The following is a 19502-nucleotide window of genomic DNA, read 5'->3' as shown; positions in this document are numbered from 1 at the left end:
ACCTAAAGGACCCCTGTCTGCTGACCAGTTAGCTTGGCTACTTTGGTCACTTATAGAAGATGCTTTCTCCTGGATGTTGTGGCTAGAATTTGATTCTTGCCTACACCCAGACCTTCTGATCTCCTACGTTTTTAGCACCCTGAAGAAGCCGTTACCTAATAGTTAGGTCAAATACAGAAAAAGGCGCGTCGTCGCATTTAGAGGATACCGCCTGCAAATCATAAAAACATTTTTTGTATAAACCACCCTATGTAGCTAGAATTTATACTGTTAGAAAGAACCCTATTTCGCCTTTCATTTCCACTGTGATTTAACAGCCTCACTGTCAGTAATTGTTTTCTAGAGTTTGATATTAATGTAAAAAAGTAAGACTACTCCAACTCGATATATTACAGAACATAAGAAGATTTGTTACGTTAGATAGAGGATGGTCTCTTCAAAGGAGTTCATTTCTCCATGTTGTACACAAGATGTGTTGATTGTTTGTGGTATGAATGTGGTAGGTTTGATAGATCAGATTTGAGACGTTCTTGGTGTTTTTGATATCTTTGTTTTGATTAGTTTATTCACTGTATGGCTCTGCCAGCATCCTGAGTTTATCGTAACATGCTGAGTTTGATAATTTTTTTATATGAACAGAAGCCATAAGAAATGTAATTTCTGTCTATGTTGTGGGATTCAATGCAAACGTACTCCCTTGGACCTGATATTTTTGTATCATTACCTATAGTAATCTTTGTGAGCGGAATTGCTTCTAGGCGCATGTTTGTGACTCATCTGAGCACTCCAGAGAGGCAAGTTTTTTCCGTTATTGAAAGTATTTTGCAAACAGGATAACCCTTCTTTGAATGAGTTTAAAGGTGGGTAAGAGTGTTGGATGGTAAGGATATTTTTAGGGTTGGGGGTGGGTATTGGGTAGTAAGTGTATTTTTAGGGTTTAGCAGTTGGTAATGTGATTGGGTCGTAAATGTGTTTTTAGGACTGAGCGTGGTTAAGGGGTATTGGGTGGCAACGGTGCTTTTAGGGTTTAGTGGTTGGTAGGGGTATTATGTGTTAATGATGTTTTTAGGGTTTAGGGGTGTGTAAGGGTATAGGGTGTAGTGGTTAGGGGTCGATAAGAGAATATATATATGTATATGTGTGTGTGTGTATATTTATATTCACTGAAAAAAAACAAAGGTTACAGGGAAGTTATAGTTAGGTAATAGAATTATGAAAACCATAGAAATTCACTGAAAAAAACAAAGGTTACAAGGGCATAGTACAAAACCATTTGGTTTTTTTCCAGTGAATTTCTACGTTTTTTTAAAAACTATTTCCGAACTAGAACGTCCCTGTAATCTTAGTTTTTTTAAGTGAATTTCTATTTTTTTTTTTTTTTTACTACTAGGGGTGTTTGCAGAGTAGTGGCGAAAGGGGGCGGGCCACAGATGAGCTCTCCCCAATCCAGGTGTGTGGGACTTACTGGATTGTTGCTGGGCTTCTGGATCATGAGAAAGGTCCTACTTTAGAGAATATGCCTACGGGCGAACATTTGAGCCATTTGCTGGTGAAACACGTCCTGAGTGAATTTATTGAGTTATCTAGGCCTCAGGCCCGTGCAGTAGTTTATTTCCTCAGAAACGTTTAGGGAGAGGGGATTAGTATTTGGCTTTAGGGACACCCCGTTCTAAGGGGAGGTGACAGTTATGAGAGATTCCCCCTTATTCAGCTACATAGGACAAGCATTTAGAGAAATATTGTTTCAAGTTTACATGTGAAGGCCAAGGATCCTTAATCTGCACAGTTCCTCCTACATTTTTCAAGCATATAAATCAATTTATGAAAATGACAAGACCCAGCATTGATGACAAAAAATCTTGACCCCTCTGACAGGCTTTACTATTGTTAGGTATGTCTTCTCCTTTGTCAAGAAGACTCTTTTCAATGACAGACTTCAATGACACTCATCAATGAGTCTGAACCAAATGGTAACATTTGTCTGCAATTCCACTGATGTATGTTTTAAGGGTATTTGCTGAACATCCAGTTAAAAAATTAGAATAGGATCATCCTCATACAATGAGATCAGAGCGCCTGTCAGATATAGCGTAGCATGCGAGTCATTAAGTGCCTCAACATGACGTTGAATAATATGTATAAGAGAAAGGACAGCAGGACCCCTTCCAACATTAGGCCTATGACCAGCACGTCCCTTGCCTTCCATCACACACATGTTCTGCATACTGCATGTTCGCTTGGTGACCTACCATACAGATCCACAAAAACATTTTACATTACCTATAATAGATGATGATAAACTGCAAGACAGTTCTGGCCCAAGTAATGGCAGTGCCTTTCCCTCCTTGTTTCCCTCACTGCCATCTAGACCAACCAGTATATTCTTCAAACCCCTTGCCTCTGGCACTCTAGACCTCATTACCATCACAGTTGCCGGAAATAGTTGCAATAATTCCTGAAATGTGCTTCTAAAAAGTAAAATCTCTGGAAATGCAAGACTTTAACAACTTCAAGAAACAAACCGTAAAATTGATTAAATCCATTCTTATTGGATCACCTGTGTAAAAACATCAACTACTTAAGATATGCACCTACTGCATCATCTGTTCAGGAGCCTAGGATATAGGACAAATAGAGGGTGCTCAATAAAGTCCCAGTGGGCAACAGTCCAGTCCAGGTTTAAATGTCCTGAAAGGGCATTTCAGGACATTTAAACCTGGACTGTTGGATCTGCAGCACACATGTCTTTAGATTACAGCAGCTCTATTCTCAGCCCTTCAGCAGCCTTAAATTCTAGAGTGACTATCACATTAGTTATTGCTGCAACTGTTGTGGTCATTGTGACTAGGAACTTAAGACGTTACCACACACACCATTACCACATGGTTGCTACAATGCATTTTTTACAATGCCTTGTATCTTTATGTGTTCTTTTACCACACAAAAACGCTGGTAATAAGTGTGTGTATGTATGCATTTTTAAAACCCCCCTCCCCATCCTCAAAAACCCTTACTACCCCATATTTTTACCTACAAGCCACCGAAAACTCGATCCTCCCACAGGAACTCTGCGATACCCTCGCCGATCACTTCCACAACAAGATAGCAACCATCTATAGAAACTTTGGACCCCAACCAATCCACCCCCTCAGCAGCCTATCGACCCCCACTGCCGACCACCCGCTCCCCACCTGGGAACAACTCAGCACACCGAACACAACCACTCTTATGAACTTCATCCACTCGGGAGCACCCACCAACATATGCCCCCCCCCCCCCCCACCGGCTTTTCAACCTTGTAGGAGACGAGATCAGCCACTAGTTTACCACCATCCTCAACGCCTCCATAACCATAGCCACCTTTCCAGAGACCTGATAACACGTGGCAGTTAGACCCCCCCCCCCCCACCCCCTAAACCCCTCTCAAAAAACCTACGGCAGCCTCCAGAGAGCTCCAGAACTACCATCCCATCTCTCTGCTCCCGTTCTCCAACAAAGTCCTGAAGAAGGCCATCAACCTCCAATTCACCGTACACCTGGAGACAAACAAGCTACTCGACCCTTCCCAGTCAGGTTTCAGAGCCAACCACAACACTGGGACACCCTGATCGCCAAAACAGACGACACAACACCCCACTCGACAGAGGAGAATCAGACGCCCAGATCCTGCTTGTTCTCTCTGTGGCCTTCGACACGGTCAACCACCACACACTCATCGATCGACTATGCCAGATTGGAATCACAGACAATGCACTCAGAGTCCGCCTCCCTCCCTTCAACACACCTCTCAACCCAAGGACACCATCTGCGGTTTACCCCAAGGCTTATCTCTCAGTCCAACCGTCTTTAACATCTACATGACTCCACTCGCAGACATCATCAGATCGCACGACATCAACATCACCTCCTACGCCAATGATACCCAGCTTGTCCTCTTGCTCTCAGCAGACCCCACCTCAACGAAGGCCAGCTTCCACAACTGTATGAAGATCGTCTCAGACTGGATGAAGCTCAACATGGACAAAACTGACATTCTGATCTACTGGAATGATTCCTGGTAGCCGGCGGAGCTCGGACCCAACCCCACACCGAAAGACCATGCCTGCAACCTCAGCATCATCCTGGACAGCGAACTTTCCATGAAATGTCAGGTCAACGCCGTCTACTGAGCATGCTGCCACATGCTCTGCAAAGTTTTCAAGTGGCTTCCCATCAGCACCAGTAAAAAAGTGACGCAGGCCCTCATCACAAGCGCACTGGACTACAGCAACACACTTTATTCAGGCATTACCAGGGTACTCATGCATAGACTCCAGACGATCCAGAACGCAGTCGCCAGACTAATCCTCAACCTTCCCAAGAGGACCCAAATCACCTAACACCTGAAGGACCTTCACTGGCTCCCTGTCAAGACCTAGCTCTTAGACTGATACCTGCAACACAGCGCCTGGATACCCTCTCGGGTGTTGAGCCGTGCTATACAAGTACAACTTGATTGATTTCTTATATCTGATACCCCCCTTAGGAAACCGGTACACCTAAATAAATCCCTTACACCTACAGTCCTTTTACTATCCCCTTTACCCCATTCATGCCTGAAAAATGAAAACCCTTCCCTACCCAATACCCCTACAATGTATTTTTTTTTTACATGGCATAGGTACATTTTATATATATATATAATGTATTCACACGCATACCATTTTATATCTATGTATATATATACATAAACACATATACACAGACACATACACACATGTATATGGTCATTAAAAAAATAAACGTTGTGTGGTAAAGTACTACAGGGTAAAAGTACCTTTCAAATACAATGTGAGGTACTTACCTGTTTGGTAAGCACTGTGTGGTAATGGTGCTGTGTGGTAAAAGATACATAGTAAAGGTGACATTCTGGGGTATGTATGACTGCCAAATGTGTTGGGATTTAGATTATTTTCCTGGTTTAATTCCTAAGGATTGAAGATTAAGGGCAAAGTAGAACAGAGAAAGGAATATGCTCCAGCAGCAATTACCGATGAAGTAATGCACATCTTCAACAGTAAACAGTTAGCTAACAAAGCATTTTTATGCAGGAAAAGTTGACAAAGTATTTCCTTCTGCTTGAAAGTGCAGGTGGAGCTATTTCATGTCATTTAAATGGTAAATGCTCTTCAGCAAACGAAAAAAAACAATTGCAGACGAGAAAGATACCTTTATAGACTATTAAATCTCTGGCATTCCTTCAGGCTGGGCTAAGGTATCCCTTTTGAGCCACACAAGGAAAAGAACGCCGACTACATAAAGTGGTCTACTAATAATTACAGCAGCTGTCCTTTTGTCCACATCACAGATAAGGATACCACCTTTAACAATGGAGAGCCCAATACAGGTATTAAATTGGAAAATGAAGAGGACTGCTCAAACTACTGAAATTTACCTGGAGACCGAATTGGATCATGTATGCTCCCTCACTGCTGGTGGCAGAAGAAATCATTCAACAAATGAGTACAAGACATGATCCAAAATGGTGACACATTAGTTTGTATAGAGGCCCTCTAACTCCACACAAAAAAAAAAGCACAACGTCCTCGGAATGCTTGCAGGAAATATTGTTCTCTAGCTCATAAAGGCCGGGAAGAAACGGTTCGGGAGGAATAAGATTTACAGTTTCAGATACTTCTGGTTAAGACAAGATGTATTAATTAGAGCCCAATCCTGAAGCTGCAGTAACTGCACAAGGACAACAGACGGCATGTGTTCCAAATGCTTACATTCCAAAATATTTCCCTTCCACAAATCTATTAGATGCACAACTCCACACGCCAATAAACCAAAAGTATAAAGACTTCCTTCACTTTACCATAAACATCCAGTCCAAATCGCAGCATTTGGAGTGCATAGTTTAAAATTAGTGTATGATCTCTGTGGTGGAATCACAAGAACCATGATTAGAGGTACTTCGATACCAGGCTGTTGAAGGCACAGTTAGTACGCTGTACCCATCACTTGTGCTGCCCTGGAAATAAATTACTGTAGAAGAAAAACACACCCAGTGGAAATAGGCTGAAGCAGACTGAGATGATGTGCTGTAGGTGGTGGCTGCAATAAACTGAAGTTTATACTTTGTCAAAGATATGCACCAGCAAGCTAATGAAGGGACCTCCATTTCAAATGAGAGTCTAGCATCCCTCAAATAGATGCATAGGGGGCTTTTGAGATGATCATCTTGTTGATTAGTTATGGAAAAAATAGCTATCTTGATGGCATTTATATATTATAAAATCTAGGTACATTTTAGAAATGATAGTAAAGGCACATTTTTCAAAATATATTTTTTTAAAGAACATGCTTACCTTGAAGAAAAACCCCACACCAGACTTGTTGTCTTCATTGCTCATGTCTGCAGATTCATCCTGAATTTCATTTTCATCATCTTCTGGGTCTTTTAAAACTGACAGATCAACTTCAATAAGATTTGCTTTTGCTCTTAGCTGGTCTTCTATTGGCACATTTTCTTTACCTAATCCATCTGACAAATGCAGCCCTGCAGTTCTTATGTTACTTACATCTTCTCCATTCACCTGTTCAGATATAATGTTTGCATCATTGGAGGTAGACAAAACAAATGTCCTCTGGTTGGACTCATCATGCATTCTTACGCTTCCAGCGGAAATGTTGTCGGAAATTCCACTACCTTGAGTGCTACTCTCAAAGGTAGGTTCATCCATAGAGGTGGCAGGAGTTCTCGGAGACTGAAAAGATCGGAAATGTGGAAGAGTTTCAACGTTTTGTGTTGGGGTGATCACACGTGAAGAGCTTTGCTGCCTCTCTTTTGATACTTTAGTTTCTGGAGTCCTGGTTCTTGGGCTACGCCCTATACCAAATCGAGGAGGCTTACGAACACTTCCCATACCTGTAGGTGACAGTGGTTCCACAAAGTGAATTGATGGTTTTACCTTTTGATCTGGAGGACTTATTTTCAGACTAGTTGAAGGAATAGCTGGGGATTTCATAAGCAACTCCTGCTGTTGAGAAATTTTCAATATAGCCTGTTGAAGTGTGCTGATGGTTTCATTTAATTTTTCAATGGAAAGGTCACATTCATTTACATCAACTTCTGGAATCACACCCTCTAAAATAGCAGCAGAAATAAGCTTACTTTTATCCAGTTCATCAACCGCAGTAGAGTCTTTAGGTCTGTGCTGCTGCACAAAAGCTAGGGTTTCTTGAATGCTTACACTGTTTGCTAGATCAACAGTTTCATTTACATCTTCCCTTTGCTCATCTTTCTCAAAATATTGCTCAGCTTTAGAGTTCATTGAAACCGTTTCAATATCCTCACCATTTTGTCGTGCAAATTGCATTGAAGTCTGTTCTGGTTTAAGGGGGTGTTGAATACTATCGGGTTTTCCTTTCTTAACAACGTGCAAGAATGCAGCTTTGCCCAGCTTAAGACGCTGCCTAGCAGAGAGGGCTTCCATTTTTTTCTTTTGTGCCTCTATTGCTCTCCTCTTTTCTTCTAGCTGCATGTGAAGTTGCACCAGTTCAGAAGCAAGAATGTTGGTATTGTCTTTATTATGCCTGCCAGGGCTTTGTTCTCGTTTCTGTTTCCATGTGGTTAAAGGTGCTGGGGCACACTCGGACCCATCAGGCGTAGTCTTTTGAGAACTGCTTGTGCTGGACTTTGTCTCATAGCTATTTAGTCTTTGGAACTTCCGTTCTGCAAAACTCGTCATCCGGACACTCCCACTAGCCATAGAGACACTACTGAGTTGAGACATTGTGCTAAGGCATGGGCTAGAGCGACCACTAGCATCATCCTTATCTTCATGTTCTTTGACCTTCATATCTTCTTGTAGTTTTGCAGATTCAACCTCCCCAACATACTTGCCATGACGAACGCCTGCTAAATCTTGCTCCACCTCCTCCATATCGAGGATATCGGAGTCTGAATCTTGCCTCACAACTGTCCAAGTGGATTCCTGACTTTGAAGGTTAAGGCTTTTTACGCAACTACCATTTAATTTAGCATCTGCTTCCTCGTCTGCTTTTGAATCATGAAGGAAAAATCCCACCGGTGATTGCTCCAACAAACCAGGGACAGTACTGCTGGTAGCTAATGGTTTTAAAGTTCCACAACCAGCTTCTGTTGGGAGTTGAAGAGGTTCGGATACAGTGGAATCTGTCACAGTTGTGAACTCGGAACTGGAGATGGGACTAAAAGTTCTGTTCAATTCATGGTCAACATGATTGCCATTTACTCTCCTGCGTGAAAAGGGCATTTGGGCCTCAATGTGTCTTTTTGACACGCTCGTTCTTTGCTTTTCCTCCCCACATTCCTCCTGCTTGTTAACTGCACTGTGCTTTTCCTTTGCAGGCTTAAGAACAGCAGGCATCAAAGGCTCCAAATAAAAACTGTCTGGTCCATTTTCTACGGCCTCTATTTGCCTCTTAGGAGAACGGCAACTTGCCAATTGGCTGGATGCCCTGGAGGAAAAGCTTTGAAATTCAAGTTCACCTAGGCTTTGCACCTTATCTGGTCTTATAACTGCAACAAGTTCTTCATCTTCGTCCTCAATATCTACGTTGACCATCGAGGGTTTTCCACTTGTCTTTGCAGGTGTTGGGTGAAGCGGATGCTTTGGTGTCAGGTTAACTGCAACAAGTTCTTCATCTTCGTCCTCAATATCTACGTTGACCATCGAGGGTTTTCCACTTGTCTTTGCAGGTGTTGGGTGAAGCGGATGCTTTGGTGTCGGGTTAACTGCAACAAGTTCTTCATCTTCGTCCTCAATATCTACGTTGACAATCGAGGGTTTTCCACTTGTCTTTGCAGGTGTTGGGTGAAGCTGATGCTTTGGTGTCAGGTTAATGATATTGGATGCTAAACTGTCTTTGCTGATTGATCTGGCTAAACTGATGCTGTCACCAGAACTAGGATCAATATCACTGTCATTTGCGTTACTGAGAGCAAACGGCGGGGGCTGAGACAAAGGCCTGGAGGGAACAAAAAACACCTTGTGTAAGATGGTTACAACTACCACATCAATAATGGTATAGAATGAACAGATATTTTAGTGTCTAATCTGTCTATGCTGAACATCGATAATCTAGCATTAAAAGAGTTTTCGAAGAAAAGTTAAAGCAATTTAAAAGTTACAGCAAAGCAAACTATTATGGACAAATGCTTATGAATCAACAGAGAAAGAGTGTTTCTATCTAGACATACCTGCGCACAGACATATGTAAAATGAAAATTAAAGAAATACTATAGTTACCATGATCACGACACACAACGTTTGTTTATATAAAGTTCCCGCTAGTTTCAATTAATCAAATGTAAAAAATGCAGTCTTTCACCTGGGTTTTTTCTCTGGCCAAGCAATTACTGAGCCACGGGGCTGTCCATCAACTCGAGTCAAGGAATTCGAACGATCTCGATGGCCTAAAACATTGAAAACTATTATTGTTTATTTAAAAGGTTTTCAATAGTCTCAGTTTAACACAGCATTCCTTCGCATATTTTATTTTGTTGTGAGAAGATTTCAATTCATTTATTTAAACTGAAATTTGGAATATTGACAGTGTATCTTCTGGGTAACTTTGAACTCTAGTAACACAATTCCTAGGTTCTAAGCCCCTGAGAACCAAATTTTCGATTAATATTTGTAATGCTCAGTGGATGCATTCATGCCAAAAACCTGCACTAAATTGTTGTCGCACTGTCTGAACTTTAGCCTATTACTTATTATGTACGTGATCCTAAAATGTAACTTAATTTTGTTCCTCAAACTGTCCTTTCTGCATACCTGTTCTTTACCAAAGCAAACTGATAGTTCCATCATATACAGAGGACATCAAGACGCTTATTCCTCACAAAAGCTACAATGAATTTAATAAACAAATACAAAATACAAAAGTCCTAATTAAAATGTATATCCTCTTATAATGAACCGTTAGTAGGAGAATCAAGTATTCATAAAAATAAAAAACATTCAACTTTATCTCTAGGTTTCAGCTTGAATCCAAAACACTAGCAGTAGGTGCTGACACCCAAACCACTGACTGTGGGCTGCCTAGATGTCACCGATTTCCCTAAAAGCACTGGCAGGTGCATATGATGTAAGCACTGCCCAATCTCTCCGATCCACAGAGGCCATGAGGAAAGGACCATAACCAAATACAGTGCAAGATAACATCAGATAAGAAGAGAGTGATGGTCAATGTGCAGGTCCTTAACAAGTCAGAAAAAGCGGAAAACATCCGCCAGCACGTCAGATTATGACCATCCGGAACTTTTGTGCACAGAAACTTGTCAACATAGCACAAAACCAAGATGGGGAGGAACTTCCTGACTTGTATCCCTACTCCACCAATTAATACCCGGCGCAGCAGCTGGCATCTCAATCAGGTGGAAACAGAGCAATAGCCTATTTATTAAGTAAAGTCTGGAGATGTTTATGAGTATGTGAAGGTGGGAGGAGTGAGTGGAAAGAGAAGGGTGACGGGAGGTGGTCTTCTGAAAAAAAGACAGGAACTCATAACCTGGCAGTCTGCAAGAACCTGAGCGCACATTTTCTCCAGAAATCAAGACAAAAAGCAGGCAATCATGGTACGGAATCAACATCAAAGTGACTAATGAAGTGTCAACGCTTGGGGGTGGGTGGGGATGCAAGAAGGTTACTGGTTTGGTCTAGCTGCTTCCTTGTCCCTTACTAGTCCATTAATATTGCAGATGGGATAGCTGTGGGGCTTGAGGGTGCTGGAACTGCATTTCACACCACCAAAGAGCTATCAAAGCTGCCAGAACATCAGTTGAGAAACCTGACAAAAAGCATCCAGGCATGCATGCTCAGCATTACTCCTAGAATGTGCATCATCACTGGCAAAATCATAGGTGAAATGCAATGTGTGTGTTGACATTTTGTGTCAACTGATAAAGCTCATTGAAAGACAATGTGATTGTGTAACGGAGGTGCTGGTACAGTATCTCAACCCATACTGGATCGCAGAATGGGATGACAAGTAACAATGAGAAAAAAGACAAGAAATGCACCTACCTCAGAAAATGTAGTATTCTTACCAGACATCAAATTAAGTCATATAAATGAAAAAACATATTTTCAGTTCAAATAGTAACCTTGTTAAAGTCTGCAGTACATTGGGATCCTTCCTGGTAGCCTGAAAAATCGAACTGCCGGACTAACTATACAGAGTGACAGGGAAGTAACAACGTCGTGAATTTATAATGGTGAAGTGTCAACGGCCCTCATCCTCCTGGACCTCTCCGCAGCATTTGACACTGTCTGCCACCGCACCCTAGTCCAACGCCTCAACATCACCGGTATCCAAGGAAAGGCTCTGGAATGGATCACCTCGTACCTCGCCGGAAGAACACAGAGTTTGCCTCCCTCCGTTCCGATCTGAGGCCACCGGAGTCATCTGCGGCGTCCCGCAAGGATCGTCGCTCAGCCCCACCCTCTTCAACGTCTACATGAAACCCCTCGCGGCCATCGCACGCCAACACAACCTCAACATCATCTCCTACGCCGATGACACCCAGCTGATCCTCTCCCTCACCAGTGACCCCGACACCGCCAGAACCAACCTACACGAAGGGATGAAAGGAGTCGCAGAGTGGATGAACATGAGCCGCCTGAAATTTAACGCGGACAAGACAGGAGTCCTCATCCTTGGACCATCACCCTCTGCATGGGACGACTCCTGGTGGCCCCCAGCCCTAGGCACCGCACCAAAACCAACGGACCATGCACGCAACCTGGGCTTCATCCTGGACTCCTCCCTATCGATGACCAGACAAGTCAACGCCGTCTCCTCATCCTGCTTCCATACCCTCTGCATGCTCCACAAGATCTTCCGATGGATCCCGACCGAGACCAGGAAGATGGTCACCCAGGCCCTCGTCATCAGCAGACTAGACTACGGGAACACCCTCTACGCCGGAACGACAGCAAAGCTTCAGAAACGACTTCAGCGCATCCAGAACGCCTCCGCCCGACTCATCCTAGACGTCCCCCGACGCAGCCACATCTCGAGCCACCTGAGAGACCTGCACTTGCTCCCTGTCAACAAGAGGATCACGCAAAAACAACAATTGATGGACAGAATGCAGAACAATGTCATACATTCACCCCAGTACAGAGATCTGTGCCTAAATCCATCGTTTTTTTGCTCACCATGCCATTCCAGTTTGAACCCAGCCATAAAAGAACGATGGATTTAACCCAGATCTCTTGACTGGGGGAGAATGTCTGCATTGTCAGCATTCCGTCCATCATTTGTTTGTTGTAACGCTTTTCGCCCTAAGTGGGATGGGTATTCCCAGACGTGGGACCCGTGCTCACTACGCCACTAGAGTCAAGCTATCCTGGCTGATGACGGCTGATAGCCAGAAACCGGTCCTAGGATGCTTGATTCCGGTCCAGGGAAGACATGGCTTGGCAGTTCGGGCTGGACTGTTCCCATGAGGCACAGGGTCAAGACTGATTTGCATATGGCCATGTCTGAACTGGGGTGGCGTAGTGGGCAAAAGAACAATGGATTTAACCCAGATCTCTTGACTGGGGGAGAATGTCTGCATTGTCAGCATTCCGTCCATCATTTGTTTGTTGTAACAAGAGGATCACGTTCAGACTCCTCACCCACGCACACAAATCTCTCCACGACCTGGGCCCAAGATACCTCAACGACCGCCTCACCTTCTACACGCCCACCCGCCAGCTACGATCCGCACGCCTCGCCCTCGCGGCCGTCCCTTGCATCCAGAGAGCCACCTCCGGAGGAAGATCCTTCTCCTACCTGGCGGCCAAGACATGGAACTCTCTGCCCATCCACCTTCGGCTGACCCAGGACCACCTCGCTTTCAGGAAACAGCTCAAGACATGGCTGTTCGAGCAGTAGTAGACCCCCCTCCCCAAGCGCCTTGAGACCCCTCCGGGTGAGTAGTGCGCGATATAAATGTCTTGATTGATTGATTGATTTTGTATTAAGTGCACAGACACCGTTAGCAAGTACAATTTACCTACAGATTCTATTTTTTTTTAATGCATGTATTCCGATTCAGATAACTATAGATTTTTGTTTTAAAAGCTAAAAATTGTTGCCTCCTACTTCAATGTATTCTTGTATTTTTTACCACATCAAAAGCAAAGTATAAAGAGAATTCAAGGGAGCCTTCATGTGTGCACAAACACTTTACTCCTGGTGAATATCAGATTCCCATGAAATTTAAGTATGCTTTAAAACCTCTAAATTACCAGGACATGGCGTTTTCAATTTAGTTCCATAACTTTATGGAAATATTCAACTGACTACATGCGTTTATCAATATAACCACAAAACTGTGCTAAGGAGAAGCAAATGGAAAGCGAGTGACCTTCTAGCTGGGCACAAATAAGCCTAGGAAAGCATTAAGCATAGACAAAATATGTATTATTCACCAAGTGAAAAATTTGCTAGTATAAGCTTGCATAAAGTGTCTATAGACCTACTGCACAGAATGCATGCAAGGAATGCATAAAATTCCAAGTTTTAGATTATAGGCTAGGGCAAAGAGCTGGGCGACGCCAAGGCCTCAGCATGAATTAAAAGGCAATATTAGGAGATTAAGGAAAAGGAAATGTAATTCAAAGTTGGAGGGCAGGATGTAGCTGGTCTAGTGCAGAGGGGGCGTAGCTCAGGAACTCTGATGGGACTAGGACGGATTCATACATGGGTGCCCCTTTTATAGAGTGACAAAGACTCTACTAACCAAAGGCAAGCACATCAGAATCCCATTTCTGAAGTATCATTTCAATCGACAGTTTGTCTCTCTGATCCTTCCTAACAGCAAAGGGTATTCCCAGATGGATTCAATGTTGTGTGGCGAGACACCATGTATTACACCAGAGTCACCTAAAAACGCCAAAACAAGGTTGGAGTTGCTTGTGTTCCCTGGCAGAGCTAAAATCGCAATATCCAAACACGTACCTGGGGTCTCCTCTCCTTGTAGTGATTTCTGCTGCTTCTGTCGCAGAGGCAACAGGGGGTGGGATGGACTGAAGACAGGACTTCCTTTCCCACTGAGTTAGTAATTTGAAGGAAAAAAAAAACAATATTAAATGAGTGAAAATCATCAATGTACTAGTAGCCTCTGAAAAGACCACAAACAAGTTGAAAACAGTTAAATGGTCCAACGGCTGTTTAAGGTTAAAAAGACAACGTAATTATTCAAAATATAATGTAGGATAGAAATTAAAATGTTACTCACCTTTAACTATGTAGATTCACATGCTTTGCACACTTCTGCCATCTAATGTTGCGAGAAGACGTTGCAAGTTGTGTTTTTTGAAGTACTAAGTTTCGGTTTTGAGGTGACTCGTGATACGTTCAGGAGAACCCACAATGAACCAGGACAGACTCCACTATGGCTTGCTTCTCTTCCACCGTCCCCCACACCCAAAAGTGAAGCAGGACAGTTTATTCGTACCAGTACATTGAGAATTTCATATTAATGTCTGAGCAAGTCATGTTATAAACATCTGAACATAAACTTGCATCCAAGGAGGTGGGGGAACGCATGTGAAACAGCAACACTACAGGCTGTAAACCGATAGAAGTAAAAAACATTTGACGTTTGCAGCTCGTGTGGCTGTAGATCAAGTTTTGCAAAGAATGAAAAGGCAGAGACATGCTTCCTAAAGCAGTGGCTTGTGTGCGGACAAGGTAGTATTTGGATTAATGGCATTATGCGCAACCAGAGTTTCCTTGTCCACTGTAATGTTTTGTGAAAGTGTGAAGACCATGTTGCGCCTTTACAGATGTCTGCCAAGGTTTCAGATTGCTATGTGGGGCATTTTCATAATGTCAGTGTAATTATGAGTGACATTTCAACGACTATGAGTGATACTTTCTCATAGGCAAAATGAAGCCGCGCTGCGACCGTGAAGGACTGGAGGCTGGAGAGGCGTGTCACATTCACCGCACGCGCATTACAGCCGGACCGGGCCGCCTTCGCTCCCGCTCCGCTCTCCTACCACCGCTTGATCTTTGCTTGATTTTTCGCCGTTGGGGAGAGGCACTGCGTGACCGCAGCAGCAGGTCAAGAATGTACCGTAAGGCAGGATATAAGGACCAGCCGCGAAAACAGAATTGGGCGGCAATAGGCTGGTGCAGCTGGTTAGGCGGCGGGTGGCCCCGGCCTGTCTCTGCCCTGCCAGTAGCTCCCGATCCCGCTACACCAACCTTGCCTCCTCATCTCCTGATCATCTCTTAGTAAGCCGGGGCTGGCATCGGACCCGCCGATGATATGGCGGTCCTACCGGCCCCAACGACACCGGAGGCGGGCCTGTCGCACACCTGTGACGCGACAGGCTCGCCGTCCACTCATTAGTGAACAGGCCATGGCCCGGAAGTGAAAGTTTCACTTCCGGGTAATGGAAGTTGCCAGTGCCCGCCCCTTTTGAGTGGCGAGCACTCGCCACAAATAAAAGGCTGGGGAGCAGAGGAATCTTCCTCTTTGCCTTCCGCGCTCCCCAGCCTTATTGTGCGACCTCATTAGGAGGTTGTTGTGTTAATATTTGCCCACCCACCATCCCCTAGAGCAAAGGTTGTGTTATCTGCATGTAATTGTCTCTTTTTGTTTTCCAGGTTGTAAGGTGTAAAATATCTTGTGTTCCCTTTTTTAGGTAAAATTGTCGTATTTTAGTGCAATTCCGTGGTCAGGTGGTAAGGTCATGATTGGTGAGCAGTAAATTTAAGGTCCTTAGGGGGCGGCGCCATTTCTTGAATGGGGTCGCCCAAGGGGGAGGGACAAATCGTCCCTCCTAGAACTCTCCAGGAGCAGTTACAGCCGTTGTGGCTGTAGGGGTGTGGGGGAGTTACGCTTTTCCTAGGCAGTTGGCCATTCCGCATGTGCACAATGGTGCCAGTAAAGGGCGCAGAACTGCAAGGGCCCCCGATGGAGAGGGTGTACGGGGGGTGGGGGGTGGGGGGGACGGGGAGTACCCTCACGGTGAACGGGCCCTCTGCGCATGCGCACTCAGGCGGGAGGGCGGGGTTTAAGGGATAAGGATCTGACACCAGTTATTGACCTTGCCGTAGGCTCAAACATGGATACGCAGAAAATGATTGCCATTATGATTATGATGTATGCTTAGATTCGGATAGGAATAACTTGCATTAGAGTTATGTTAAGGATAGCCATCTGATATCTGTACATATCAAATGTAATCAAATGTCAATAATATGATTGCCTGCATAAAGATTTGTTTCTGTGAAAAAAATGTATATTCAATGTTTGATTAATTTTGTTAATAAATACGGCCGGGGGTTATCTACTACCCCCTTTTCCAACTAAACTCTTGTTCCTGGTATTCTGTGGGTCTGAACAAAGGAGGAGGGGGGGGTATAGGTAGTACCAGGCCATATCGTCTGCACTGTTGGTCATAACATTAGCCCAGACTTACCACTTAGGCACCTGCCATCTTTACTTCCTGAACTCTGCAGCTCCTGCGCCCCCAACACCTGGTATCCCTGGGACGGCATGGTCCCCCCTGGAATCGTGCTAGTCAGAAGGGGGCGGGGGAGTGGGGGGGGGGCAGGAGGAGCTACTGGGCTTCTCCACCTCCTCCCCTGTCCTTACTGTGGGGTTTCTGGCATCCATTATTAAAAGGAATGATCCCCGAGGCTTCCTAAATACCCAGCTGAGCCTATATCTTGACACATGCGAAGGTTTCTGGCAAAACTCAGGTGCAGGCAGAAAGAACTTGCATTATTAACAGAAGGGCCGCTCAAGGCCCCTGCAACTTACCTGGTGTCTGCGGCAGTTGGCTGGGGTGGGACTCTGTCCCCCGGCTTCCTTCACTTCGGCGTGGGAGGCGGTGCCAGGCCTCCTGGCACCACAAAGGTGGTGTTCCACTCCCGCAGCACCAAGGGCGGGCCGTCTGCGCCCGTCAGACCCAGGAGGCAACAGATCCCCCCCCACCTGGATTCTTAATGTAAAATTTCAGTGAAAGATACAAGTATTTACAATGCAATAGGTCTCGCAATCACATTATTTTGAGCTATTGACATTGTAAATAGCAATGCCTTTAAAAAAATTAAAAGGCATCGTTATTTACAATACAAAAAGCAACACCTATTGCATTGCATAACGCAGTGTCTGTGAAGACGGCGTCGCACTTATTAAAGTTTAAAAAAAAGAGTGTTTTGGGGGTAAAGAGCCCTGTGGTATCAACAACACAGATTGCAGTTCAGGGCACACACAGGGCATATCTTCACTGCTCAAGAATGCAATAGAGAGAAGATGTGGGGGGAGTGGAGGAAAAAAATTGAAATTAACCAGAAACAGTGTAGTGGTAGGATCTACAGCGCACCAACATTGGAACAGTTATGACATCAGCAGTACTCAGTCGAGCTTGTAGGGGAGGCGTTATTGAGAGGGGGAGAACAGGCAGAAGCATAGCCGAAGAGGGCTCCTCTACTGGTCTACAAAAATCAGTACTGTGTACCTCATAGCTCTACTCCCTGGCATGCGCTCACATAGAAGTTTTTAACTGTTAGTAAAAGTGCTGCTTAAAAGTAAATAAACGTTATTGCACTGAACATAACATTTAATTTTCAAAATCGAATACTGAAAATTCCATGCAAGATAATTGTTTTGGTTACTCTTTTTCTTTCTCTGAGAGATTTATGAAAAAATAGTTTAAGAAAAGGTAACCAGTAATGAAAAATATGGCTCAATGCATTGTATTGATCTCTGTACAACAGATAGGCACCTGAATAAAAAATAAATGATAAACGTATTCGCCAGAGCTCACAAACTCCCATCCTCAGACTGAAACAGAAAAATCTCTGAAGATTTAGGCACATTAACCAACTGAGCACCGTCACTGCAGGCTGCACATGGTCCCTCTCGGAATCCCATATTAAAATTCAGAGTCATCTGATCAATCAGAATCAGCAGTCATGATCTTCACATATATGCCTGTAGCAGGCGCTTTAGCCAGCCGTGCTATATCGAGGGCACACAGACATGTGGCACGTAAGTGACAAGCTTCCGCAATCTGCCTAATAACCTGAAAACCTCGGTGATACGCAGTTAGTATCCTGACCTGAGCTGCAGCTGTGGCCAATCGGAAGGCACGCCGCTCTCTGCAGCAGAAACATTAGCCACCCGAGCTGCCCTGCCGACGGAAGCTGGACCTTTAAGTGGCTTGACTACTGCAGCCCGGGGGCGCGGCGCTGCCCTGCTGATGCCATGCCCTGCTGATGCCATACCGTGCTGTACAGCTCAAGGGTCGCCTGACGACTGTCGCGCGGGCAGGGCCGAGGGTGCGACTCAGGTGGGCGGGCAAGGCTAAAAGACACGCGGTACTTGGGCTCGCCCACCCGAGCAGGCCACCGCCCAGGCCTGAACAATGGGGGAGGCAGGCCTGTGCGATTACTGCACGCCCTGGGGGAGTCTGGCGCGGCTCTGGGACTAAAGGTCACATCCTGCCGGTGCCATGAGCCGGGTCTGGAGGGTCCTGTCTCGGGGGCCACGTTAAGAGAAGAGGGAGATCCTAGTGGAGCCGGGACTAGACAAGGGGGGGGGGGGGGGGGGAGGGGGGGTTGCGGGGGGTTGTCCCTGCACCAATATAGGCGCAGCAGCATTCAGGTCATGGGATTAAAAGACAACTCGGTGGGATGGTGTGCTTCCGGCAAAGATCTGTACACAGAGCTCCCAAGTGTCAGGTGCATGTTGCTTATGGAGTCATTTTTTTTCCTTACCATTCAAGTGATTGTAGTTTTGTAATCACCCGTTCTATTTGCAGCATCAACATGCAAAGAAACCCAGCACTAAAAAAACAGCACTGGCAACACCCCCAACACCCCCAGGCTTGGCATGCAAGCTGGTGAGACAGACAATTTTTTTTTTATTGAAGTATGTGACACAAAATAAAAAGAACAAAAGCAAGCATTTTCTTTCAGTCCCCTCTGTTATGGACTCATAGCTGCTTTAGTTATGCTTTTCCCTGCAAGTGTCTTACACAAAACATCTTTGTGCGCGACACACAAACCCAAAACTAGTGGCTTTGTCAATGCTGTTTGGTAACCGAGCTGTTTAACAGATGCGCATCCCGAGGTGTAATTAGAAACAGATGGCCACCTAACGCTCGATCAGCGGAATGAAACAAGTGATGCTCTAATTAGAAACAGATAGCCCCTCTCAAGATAAGAAATTGCTTCACGACAGTCGTGAAGCAGATGAACCAGTCCGGATTGGCCGTCCAAAAGGGAGAAAGGGCAGTGGCCAAAAAGCATCCTTTTCAGGGGGAAGCCAGCGTTTAGCATAAACACTGATGCGACCCAATGAAAATGATGGGTGGGGCTTCAAGTCCCCGAGAGGCGCATGTGGGCCGCAACGCTAGGCGAGACCTCAAAAATGGGAAAGAAGACCAATTTGCCAGCTTCAGAGGAGGTAACTATTACAGTCTTAGATTCTTTCCTAGAGTCAGCGACAA

The 19502-nt window shown here is 44.8% G+C and overlaps 1 protein-coding gene across 1 annotated transcript in view; it reads right to left on the bottom strand.

Annotated features, from left to right (window-relative positions):
* The window catches only part of CAMSAP1 (calmodulin regulated spectrin associated protein 1), a 484517-nt gene that overhangs the window by 106693 nt on the left and 358322 nt on the right, over positions 1 to 19502 (bottom strand). Inside the window, exons 10-12 of the mRNA XM_085613485.1 lie at positions 13987 to 14078; positions 9358 to 9442; positions 6351 to 8994 (exon numbers count right to left, since the gene is read on the bottom strand). Of these exons, the coding sequence (XP_085469611.1) occupies positions 6351 to 8994; positions 9358 to 9442; positions 13987 to 14078 (2821 nt within the window). The remainder of the gene's footprint in view (positions 1 to 6350; positions 8995 to 9357; positions 9443 to 13986; positions 14079 to 19502) is intronic.

Source organism: Triturus cristatus, chromosome 1_2 (assembly GCF_964204655.1).
Source record: "Triturus cristatus chromosome 1_2, aTriCri1.1, whole genome shotgun sequence".
In the NCBI taxonomy this organism is placed as follows: domain Eukaryota; kingdom Metazoa; phylum Chordata; class Amphibia; order Caudata; family Salamandridae; genus Triturus; species Triturus cristatus.
Note: the sequence above shows the minus strand (reverse complement) of the source record. Positions and strands in the feature narration are given on the sequence as shown.